Genomic DNA, 11,189 nt, shown 5'->3' with positions numbered 1-11,189 from the left:
GGGAAAGACTCTAGCCAACAATCACAGCCACCGCCCAAGAGAGGTATTTTCCTAAAAAGAAAATACATCTGTTGGTGTTAGCTCCTAGACTCTCCTCCCTAAGCAGAGGGACCAACCACTTCCGTCTCCACCCTCCTCTCCCCTGGGGCAGTGGAGGGAGGAGAGTAAGACATCTAGTCAAAGGAGTCTCCTGGAATGTCCCACATACCTTCCCCAAAAGAGACAGTGCTCTCTACACCCTAGCCCAAAGCTAAGGCCCTTCCCACTCTGAGTCTATTGCACGAGAGATGAGGAGATGATGATGCATAATTTCAAAAGGAATTGATCCCTTTCACAAAGCCAACCTGTGCCTACTCCCAGAATGTCAGGTGTCTAGGCACAGCATCCTGGGGCCTGTCCCACTATTGCTCCCTCCCTGCAGACCAATAGGGCATATTCCCCCAGGCTTCTCCTGGGTTTCCTGCTCTCTGCCTTTGGGAACAAGAAGGAGGGGTTAGGGTTGGGGGTAGCAATGGCTACCTGTTCTCCTGCCCTCCTCACCCTGGGCAGAGACCTTAGCCTAAATTTCTGCATTGGGTTCTGAGATTGGGAGACTATAAAACTGCAGTATGGGGAGGCTCCTGCCTCCGACCCTCCACAGCCTGTGAAGATGCTGCCTTAACCCTTGGCAGACATGATATGGCAAAGATGTTCATCTGTAAACCTTGACTTCTCACACTAATGAGACATCTCTATTTTCCTTCCATTTTTGGAATTAGTTCTAGAGCCTGAGGCAAGTTCCACCTCCATCTTTGGCACTTGTAATTTCTGGAAACCTCTCTGAACCCTAGAGCAGGTCATAGGATTTAAAGTTGAGGATCAACATGTCCATAGCTTTCATTTTACAAAAGAAGAAATTGAGACCCTGGACGTTTAAATGAATCACCCAAAGTCATTCTCCTCCATAGTCGTAGGGGAAAGGGTTGGGGAGAATATTAATGGGCCCTCTCCCCTACTCCATCCCCACCCCATCCACCCTAGGGCTTCTCCATAGGTTTGTCCAAGTCTCAGATTGGAACCATGGACCTAAGACTGACAGGAGGGAGCAGGGCCCAGCCACTAGCCTGCTCTCTTCAGGCTTTCCCCTACAGCAGGGGTTCTTAACCTGAGCTCTAAGACCCCCACCCCCCACCCCAAGGAGTCCATATATAGATTTCAGGTTGTCTGTGAACTGAAATGGGGAAAACAATGGCATCTTTATTTTCATTAACCTCTAAGCGAAATTTAGCGTTTCGCTCCATTATGAATGAAAGCAACAAGACATTGAGCTGAAGAAGCCCATAATCTCCTAAAAAAGTTTAAGAAGTCCTGTAAAGAAGGTTGTCAGACTTAGTCTCTGATCTTTGCATTTCCCCCTGCCCACTGTCAGGTGGAAAGATAGCAGCAGGGAACTGACATTTAATGGACAGAAGAGGAAGAAAGAGAGAAGGAATAACAAAAAATCAGAATGCTAGCACTCCAGGTCCCAAGTCAATGGATGATGGCTTGTAGAAGCATAGATTTAGAACTGGGGTGGGGGGAGGAACCCCAGAAATCATCTAGGCCAGTCTCTTCATTTTACAGATGAGGAAACTGAGGCCCAGATGATAGACTATAGAAATCTTTCAGGACTTGTCCTCTAGGAAAGGCCTAATGACACTCTGATAGACCTTATGTTTGTGGAGAATTGAAGCCTTGGGGTCCCCCTGGACTCCCAAGATGCAAGTATATAGGCAAAATGCTGGGGCTCAGGCCCCCTCTATTCCTTCCACCACAGTCCCAGGCAAAGGGGGAAGGTTCTCCTTCTCTCCCTGACCCACTTTTGGTGGTCCCACAGGGATTCCACCTTCTAGGGCAACATAGGACTCCAGTTAGCATCACTGAGTCAACAAGCTTTATTAATCAGGAAGCCAGAAAGCAGGGGGCATGCATTGGAGTTGGGAGAAGGGGCTACAGCAGGAAGTTGAAGGAGGGAGAGACATAAGCAGGGTCCCAAATGAGGTCACTAAAAAGTGGCTTTCCTCTTGCTTCTCTCTTGGGCCAGAGGGGCTTCCTTAGCGGGTAGATTGGTGGACCTGCTCCCGGGAAGAAATGACCTTGCCATCCTGCACCTCCTCCACAATGGTGCGCACCTGGCGAGTGGTCACAGCTGCAGAAGAAGCCAAGAGATGCAGATGTTTAGTGACATAGCCAAAACCAGGTCAGAACTCACTTTCTTAGCTACAGTAGAGCACAGACCGCCAAAGCATGCTAACTCCCCTGAGATTATACTCCCATTTAGACTGGGAGACCTTGGATGTCTTCTTGTATGTTATTCTAGTGTATGCACATAATTGTTGTCTCCCCCATTAAAATGTGAGCTTTTCTTTACCTGTGTTTGTATCCCAAACTACCTTAGTTCCTGGCATGCAGTAAGCACTTAATAGATGTTTATTGACTGTTACCATCTGACCCTTCCTACACTGTTCCCCAGCCTATAAAATCAACTCCTCAGCTTAACATTCAAGATTCTTCTACCAACTTCCCCAGACTCATCAGTCCCTCCCTCCTCCTTTCTTCTCTTAGCACAACTGACGTGCTCTCCATCTCCAAGCCAGATCCCCTTGTTGCCTGTATACCCTTGATGTGGCCATTTTCCCCTTATGGAATGACTGGTTAAGCCTTCCACCCCCTCCCTTTATTCTGCATCCCCTGAGCTGATTCAGCCAAGTGTTCAACAGGCAATGATACCACTTATGATACTACCACATTTGGTAAGGGGATAGAGATGGTAGATGGGAATTGGACCCATTTTCATTAGTATAGAGAAATCCCAAGAGAGGAAACTCCCTCTGTCATCACAGATCAGCACCTTCTCTGCAACTTGTTGCCTTGGAGAGTTGTCTAGATCACTGAGAAATCAAGTTGCTTACCCAGGATAGACAGCCAGTATATGTCAGAGGAGAGACTTGAACCCAGGTCTGCCTGACTTCCGGGCTGGCTTGTTATCTATGTTGCCACACTGCCTCTCATTGCTGTTCTTAAATTACCCTCTTGTGTGTTCACCATGTCTTTCCAACTAAACTGCAAGCTTCTCCGAGGCCTGGGAGCCCCTCGAGAAAGGGGATTTTGTCTCACTTATTGGACTGAGAAGTCCCAAAAGGCCAGACTCAGCTCTCCCTGCTGTCCTTCCTTTAATCCCTGCACAGCATGTATCACAGCCCTCTGACTGCTTCAGTGACAGTAAATGATGAATGACTAATGATTCCCCTACTTTCTCACCCTGCCCCAGTGGTTTTGTCATTGTTTCTAATGACACCTGGACATAACTGTACAAACACCCCACTGAAGCTTTGCAGATGTGCCCAGCACCCAAAGATCTTCCCTACCCCTTTCCAGCTGTTACTGTACTTACGTTCTTTGGGTTTGTACTGAGACAGGCTGTGGGAGAAGAAAAAGAATATATTAGATGTGAGTGCCTGGGATTTTGGCTTTTGAGACTCCTCAAAATCAAAGGAACCTGCCCCCTTCCACATATACCCAGTCCACTGTTTGCACAGGGGTCACAAGCAGGGAGACAGAATGAGCAGCTATCATGGAGACAAGCTGATACATAGGGCCTAGTGAGGGACATTTTTTTTTTTACTGTTTTTGGCAAATGCATGTGTTTTTAACACCAGAAAATTCTGCTCTCCCTGTCACAGAGGTGTTTATTTTGCTATATGCCAAGGCTCAAAGTCTCTGATGGATGAGAGCTGCCCTCATCCCCCAGTCACGGCTCTCACCACCAGCCTTTCACCCACCACCCTCACCCCCTCAGGCCACCTCACTGCCTGGTCACTCACTGGGCATCCTCTCCCTCCAGCAGGCGGCGGTAGGTGGCAATCTCCTGCTCCAGGCGGGTCTTCACATCCAGGAGGATCTTGTACTCTTGGTTCTGCTGCTCCATCTCACAGCGGAGCTGAGCCAGCTGCTCCTCAACGCTGCTGATGAGCCCCTGGATCTGGGACAGCTGGACGCAGTAGCGACTCTCTGTCTCAGCCAGGCTGCCCTCCAGGGAGGCTTTCTGGAGGAGGAGAGAGGAACAGGGAGTCATCGACTCACTCTCCATCCTTCCATGTGGCTCAGAACTCATAGATCATAGAATTAGTGGGCATCAAGTCTAGCCTCCTCATTTTACAGACGAGGAAATTGAGTCCCAGAGAGGTCACATAGCTAGTATCTAGGATGGCATTGGAACCCAGATCTGTATCACACTGCCTTTTTTTTTTTCACTGCATGGGGGACTCACAGCTAGTAAGTATCTGAGGTGGGATTTTAATTCAGATCTTCCTGGCTCCAAGCCAATCCTTCTATGCACCTCTCCTAGGTGGCTAGGTCTAGTCTACAAGCTGAGACTGGAGGCACCTACCATGGGGCATCAAGCATGGGGTACCTACCATGCTGAGCTGGGACTGCAGCTCAATCTCCAGGGCTTGAACGCTGCGGCGCAGCTCAGAGATCTCGCTCTTACCACTCTGCAGGAGCTCACTGTTGGTGGCTACTTCTCGGTTCAGCTCTTCAGTCTAGAGAGGAGTGGGAGAAACAGATTTAGGAGGAGTCAGCATGAACCCACTCACTATAGTCTGAGTTCAGGGCCCCGATCCACCTATCTACACCCAACAGGGTTGGCAAGCCTTCATAAAACAGGCTAGATGCAAACCCCACAAGGCCAGGCTACCAGCAGAGCGTGTCAGGGCTCTGACATCCTCTCCCTCCCTAAGGAAAACCAATCAAGATAGATTCCCCTTCCTCAAGCCATATAGGCCCCTGGCAAGAGCCCCAGTTTGGTACCCACCTTGCTGAAGAACCAGTCCTCAGCATCTTTGCGGTTCTTCTCCGCCATCTTCTCATACTGGTCACGCATCTCAGCCAGGGTTCGGCTCAAGTCCACACCAGGTGCTGCGTCCATCTCCACATTGATCTCTCCACCCACCTGGCCTCTAAGGGCATTCATCTCCTGTGGACAATCATAGGGGCATCTGCAAGGGACTCTTCAAAAGCCATGTGGTCATTTTACAAATTGAGAAACTGAGGCCGAGAGAAAGCTACTATTTGTCCAATGTCACACAAGTGGTAAGTAGAAGATCAGAGCCCTGAACCTAGGTCCTTGGATTCCAATTCCAACGTTATTTCAGAGTTTAATCATAATAATAGCATTTACATAGCTCTCTAAGGTTTGAAAAGCACTTTACACACGTACCCTCAGCTGACCTCACAATAATCCTGTGAGATAGATGCTGTTACCGTCCTCATTTAATATCTGAGGAAATTAAGGACAGAAGTTAAGTGACTTAAACAACCGGTAAGTTTTTGAAGTTGGAATTAAACTCAGGTCTTCCTGGATCCAAGTCCAGCTTTCTACCCACTATACCCCTTAGCTGCCTTAGATTGAGAGTTCAAGGGTCACTGGGTCCAACCCTCTCATCTATAGGAAACCGAGTCCCAAAGAGATTAAGTGACTTGCCCAGGGTCACACAGCTAGTAAATGTCTGAAATCTGCTTTGAACCCAGATCTTCTTGCCTCCAAGGCCATCACTTTCCATTACTCCACACTGCCTCTTTTATCACTGCATCATGCTAGAACTCTCAGGTCTGGGGCATCTCTGACCAATGGCTCCTTAAGACAGGCCCCTCCTGGCTGCCTGGCAGAGGATATGTGGCCTTTAACTCTCAGCTCAGCTTCCATCCCCCTGCACAGGAGGAGGCCTCCTGAGATTAAGTTTTTTCCAGTTTTCTTGGGAGATTCAGGGCTCCTAGGTTTCACATGACGTTCTTCTGGCCATTCCTTCTCTGTATTTCCCTTTTGGAGCTCAGTTTGTAGTTTATTTTTTTTTGTCCTTGCTCCTCTATCTCCTCTGAGGTGTGTCCAGCCTCCCCCATCAAAATGGGAGCTCTTTGAGGACAAGGACTTTGTCTCCACCCCTTAGAATGGGAGCTATCGAAGGACCAGATCTCCCTTCCTAGCCTTTACGAGGTTTGGCACACACTAGACCATTAATCCTTGTTGACTGACAATGTGACTAACACTGAACCCTGACTGTACCTTTCCCAACTTTCCAGTCAGTCTCCTCTGGCATCCCTAAGCCCACAGAAAGTATAATTCACATTCTCTCCCTTTCACCTTCTCCTAGGCTCCCACTGCCCCTTCTTTAGACTCACCTCCTCATGGTTCTTCCTAAGGTAAGCCAGCTCCTCCTTCAGGTTCTCAATCTGCATCTCCAGGTCAGCCCTGGCCAGGGTCAACTCGTCCAGCACTCTGCGTAGGCCATTGATATCAGCCTCCACGCTGGTGCGCAACGCCAGCTCTGTCTCATACCTGCAACAGGAACCAGAGAGCTCAGGAAGATATGTACAGTATCTCTAGGAGCTGACCTTTCCCTAGTCCTTTACGGGAAACAAGAGCCCCACTCAGAAGGATTAGTCCGAGAAGATGACCATAGGAACTGAGGTAGGAATGGGGTCACCTATGGACTCAAATTAGGCAATTGGGGGGGGGGGGTGTCAAAGTACTATTCCTTATCCACCCTTCTGTCTTCCCTCTCTCTCCTCTCTTATAAGATAATAGGATTTAGAGGTAGAAGGATCATTAGAGATTACTGAGTCATTTTACAGATGAGGAAACTGAGACCCAGAGTGGTTTAGCAACTTGCCCCAGGTTTTGCAAGTAATAAATAAATAAATCAAGGATTCAACCCCAGACTTTCTGATTCCACATCCAATGGTCTTTCCTCTCTGCAATGCCGCCTTCTCCTCATTCCACCTTTCTTTTCTCTCTCTCCCTCCTCTACTCCTTTTCCTCTGCCTGAGTATCTTCCAGGCAGTTCCAGGGACCCCATTATCATAAAAGCTGCTGGCCTAGAGACTAAGAAGCCAAAAAGCAGCAAGTTCTCCCCCCTCTAGGTTCACCTTCTCTAGTTCAAAGACCCTGCCAAGAACTCAGGAAAACAACCAACCTCAGGAAAACCTGAAGCAGTTTCTCATTGACAATGCTGGGCCAGTAGAACAGCTTAGCTGCCCCAGCCTCTCTGAATGAATATGCCTGATCATGGGGGACTAGGAAGGCCTCAGACTACCCCCCTCCAACATGCACATAAGAGAGAGAGAGAGATAAATGACAGGGTGCTCTCAAGCACAGCCCACAGCTCACTTGGTTCGGAAGTCATCAGCAGCCAGGCGGGCATTGTCAATCTGCAGAAGGATGTTGGCATTGTCCACAGTGGCCGTGAGGATCTGAGGGAGGTAGACACAGGGCAAGGGTGAGTTAGGGAGAAGATAGCAGAGACAGATTGGATCCCAGATAACTAGATTGTCCTCTCCCTATTGACTGTCCTTCATAGGCATCAGAGAAACAGACCCCCACACACACGCCCCCTCTGGCCTTAACTGCCATATTTGATGCTAGGTTTACGAGACAGGTTTTTCCTACCCAGGGGCATCAGATAGTGGCCCCTCCTCCACTCAGACCCTCCCTCCCTAACTCCTCCTCCTCCATCCCACCAAGATAATTGCTCTGAGGTTGCTTCAGGGGGCATACAGGAGCCAAGTAGGAGTTGAATGAGCTGAAACTTGCCCCCCTTCTCCCAATACAACCCCACACACACCCATGCTCTGATCTATGTGAAGAGGCTGCAGGCTAGCAGGGAGGAAACCTGAGGGACCTGAACCAGGGATGGCCGACCCCAAAACTTGGTCTTGGGCATAGGGTGGATTAGAAATGCCAGACAGAAAAACATAGAGATCAAGTGCCTTAAAAATCATAGGAGCATAGATGTCAACCGGAAGACACCTTCATTTTACCCAGGAGGAAACTGAGGCTCAGAAAAGTTAAGTGACTTGCCCAAGGATACCCAGAGAGTAAACTGTTGAAGCTGGAATTTGAACCCAAGTCTTCAGACTCCAAATCCAGTGTGCTTTCCATGACCTCATTCTGCCATTCTGGCCTGATCCCCTCAAGGGAAGGGTAGGAAAACTAAGGCTCGTGGAAGCTGCCCAAAGGAGTGACTGGGGAAGACATCAAATTCAAACCCAGAGGAGCTTGGCGAATAAGCAGCCAGCATCCCAGAGATGCTTCAACCTGCAGGTCCTCCCTTTGAGCTTTCCTCCTTTCAGGAATGCGCAGGAAAAAAAAAAAAAGACAGCCTCTGGAAGAGGGAACCAAGGAAGGAATCCCTGAATTCTCCATACAAGGTATTGAAGATACCTACAAGACACTAACTGAAGCCTTCAGCAGCCTTGGAGTCCTTAGCCTGAATCCTTCCTTAGGTGGCAGCATCCACCTCCTCCTAGTAGCAGGTGGCTTGGCCCTCAACCAAGTTGCATTAGCCCATCCCCAACTTTCTTCCCTGGTCCCAAGAGATTTGGGGGGTCAGAACAGAATTAGGACATGGGGGTATCACAGGAGTTGACTTTACCCTTGACAAGGAGAGGAGGCTATTTGTCTCTCGCTGCACCCAGCCTCAAGGAGAGACCTGAACTGAGGACATCTCTAAGGCACAGGTGGCGAGCTGTTCCATCCCTCCCAAAGGAACCAATCATGGCGCTTCAAGGGAATCCTACTTCCAAGGATTGTAGATTTAGACCTTGAAGGGTCTATCCCTCCATGGATGGAGATCATCTATCCAACTCCCTCATTTTACAGATGAGGAAATGAAGGCATAACAACATTAAGCCCAATGTTACACAGATGGTTAAGCATCCCATAGTGGGATCCAAGCCCAGGACTCTTAGCTCCAAAGCCAGGTGTCTTTCTACTGGACACTGCCTCTCATCTAGGAAACCCTTAATGTCTTATTTAAACCCTTCTCTAAGCTCTGGCAATATGTAATATCAGCTGAGAGATCTGGGTCTTTGCCATTAACTAAACTGTGTGCCTCAGTTTCTCCCTTTATAAAAGAAGGGAGTCAGAGTAGATGTTCCTTCCAGCTCCTAGGATTTTATGAGACATATATGCCTGTGTGTGTATGTGTGTGTGTGTGTGTTTTCTGGGGGTGGCAGGGTGGTACCTTGTTCTTCAGGTCCTCAATGGTCTGATGGTAGCCACTGTAGTCCTTGGCAGGCCCAGGTGCCTGCTTCTGGTACCAGTCCCGAATCTTCAGCTCCAGATCAGTGTTGGCCTCTTCCAGGGCACGCACCTTGTCCAGGTAGGAAGCCAGGCGGTCGTTGAGGTTCTGCATGGTGGCCTTCTCCCCACCAGCCAGGAGGCCATCCACACCACCGAAGCTGCTCCCATAGCTGCCCCCCAACCCACTACTGAAGCTGTAATTGCCAGAATAACTGCTGCCTCCATAACCTCCCCCTAGGCTTCCTCCTGAGACCAGCCTAGAAGAGGAGACAGAACCAAAGCTGCTGCCTGGGGCCCGGCAGGAGGCTCTGGAGGAGCTCCCACCAAGGCCAGAGGAGCCCTTGATGGAGCTGGAGGTGGTGTACTGGCGAATGGTAGTGGTGGCCATGGTAAGGGAAAGAGAGAAAGCCCACTGTGTTTTCAGTCACACAAGGAGGAGCTGGGACAGAGAGGTGTGTGTAAGGGGTGGTTGCTCTCCCCCTGCCTTTATACTCAGGCCAGTGGGCGGAGCGATAAAAGCCCTCACTTTTTTTGTTTCCATTCTCTACGTCTTTCATCACTGCTTGGCCTCCTGCCAGCGCCCAGGTGGCTCGCTTTTCCCCCCATTAGTATCCGGGGGTTGGCCTCATTTATTCAGATGCTCAAATTGGGCGTTTGTTCGTGTGTGTGCGCGTATGTGTATGTGCGAGCGTTGTTCATGAATATGTGTACTTCTCTGTGCTCAGATACCGTCACCTGTGATTCAGGCTGGACCGGGCCCTGGGGCTATGCTTTCCCATGACCTAATGAGGAAGAGAGAGGAGCTCCAGAGAAGTCATGAGTAGTGAGTGCCCTCCCAGGCATCAGCAGCAGCAGGAGGAGGAAGGGAAGAAGGCAGGAAAGCCTGGCTGTGTCACTCTAGGCACTGGATCTCAGGTGACCTAGATTTGCCAGTGAGCAGCCCTAGGTTGGTTTTGCCTCATAGGGAAGGAAGAGGAAACATTCAGCTACCAAAAGAAGCAGTCCCACAGTGTGAGCCAAGAGCAGGGAAGGCTCACCACTGAGCTGGTCCAATCTATCCCCAAATATCTCCTGACCCCAGCTGTGGCTAAGGATCCCTGAGCCTATGCCAGAAGTTGAATGTCTTGACCCCCATCCCCTTCCCCTGCTTAAATCAGGAAGCACTGACTGGCCCTGCCAGGTGACAGCCTGAAGAAGGGCTGACCTTAAACAATCCCCCTGCCCAGCCTCACCCACCCTTATCCCTTCAGAGCCATAGCTAAGGCTAGGCTCACCTGGGGCAAAGGGAACAAGGTCGGGGAGGAGGGAAGAACATGGCAGGGGCACATAAGACAGGATAACCGCCCATAGAGGGGATAGATCAGCCCTCACTAGGGAGCAGGAAAGAAGGAAAGGAAGGCCCCAGCTTGGGATCACAAGGCAAAGTGCTTGGACAGTGGTACCCACATGGAGGAAGCGCCTATTCCTGAGGAGGAAGCACCTCCTCCACATCAGCATCCTGGGGCAATGTTCTATTCAGTATACCAGGTCATGATTCAGATGCCACCATATCCTAGGGCAGATCTCTGGTGGTCATGTCCCCATTCTGCCAGGATTCCAGCCCAGGGCCCAAGTTCCTCCATCACCCATACCAGTCTGATTCTTGAATTTTCAGAGAAGGTACCAAATCCATCCCTCACCATAGACTTGGCACAGACATCAATCAATCATTAATCATCTACTCTATGCCAGACACTGTGCAAAGACACCGGGGACCCAAAGGTAAAAATGAAACAGTCTTTTCCCCCATCTGTACTCACACAGGGTCCCAGTCCTTACAGTAGGCCCATTCCCAATATGGATGAGCTAAGCCCACCTGGGTGCTAAAAAGAGAGTTTATTATTTGTATTGGGGCGGAGGGAGTGAGAAGAGGCATGTAGCCAAAATGAAATGAAAGGGATGGGCAGAAAGAAGGGGGAGGAAGGGACAAAAAGAAAGTTATGGTAAAGAAGAATTTGCTCCTTCATCTGCCCTGATCACCCAAGGACTAAGTAGATCTAGGAGACCTGGTATGAGCGGTGAAATTCCTAGGCACTAAAGTTCCCCAGTT

General features: G+C 49.6%; 1 protein-coding gene across 1 annotated transcript; it reads right to left on the bottom strand.

Moving 5' to 3' along the window:
* Window positions 1-2,072: 2,072 nt before the first annotated feature.
* On the bottom strand, window positions 2,073-9,488 carry LOC118846449 (keratin, type I cytoskeletal 17). The gene is made up of 8 exons (XM_036755000.1): window positions 9,042-9,488; window positions 7,187-7,269; window positions 6,199-6,355; window positions 4,835-4,996; window positions 4,437-4,562; window positions 3,843-4,063; window positions 3,413-3,438; window positions 2,073-2,167 (listed from the first exon to the last, which is right to left on the bottom strand). The coding sequence occupies exons 1-8, from the start codon at window positions 9,486-9,488 to the stop codon at window positions 2,073-2,075; spliced, it is 1,317 nt and encodes a 438-aa protein (XP_036610895.1).
* Between the last annotated feature and the right edge of the window lie 1,701 nt (window positions 9,489-11,189).

Source organism: Trichosurus vulpecula, chromosome 4, assembly GCF_011100635.1.
Source record: "Trichosurus vulpecula isolate mTriVul1 chromosome 4, mTriVul1.pri, whole genome shotgun sequence".
Taxonomy (NCBI): Eukaryota; Metazoa; Chordata; class Mammalia; order Diprotodontia; family Phalangeridae; genus Trichosurus; species Trichosurus vulpecula.
This window is presented reverse-complemented; position numbering and strand designations above follow the sequence as displayed.

Bases quoted from the DNA above. Each gene is read 5' to 3' on its own strand.
- LOC118846449 (XM_036755000.1), bottom strand. From the start codon at position 9,488: ATGGCCACCACTACCATTCGCCAGTACACCACCTCCAGCTCCATCAAG. The intron at 6,356-7,186 runs GTGAGCTGTGGG...TTCCTGTTGCAG, and splicing joins GCTGATGACTTCCGAACCAA to GTATGAGACAGAGCTGGCGT. The intron at 3,439-3,842 runs GTGAGTGACCAG...CTTCTCCCACAG, and splicing joins CTGGAGGGAGAGGATGCCCA to CCTGTCTCAGTACAAACCCA.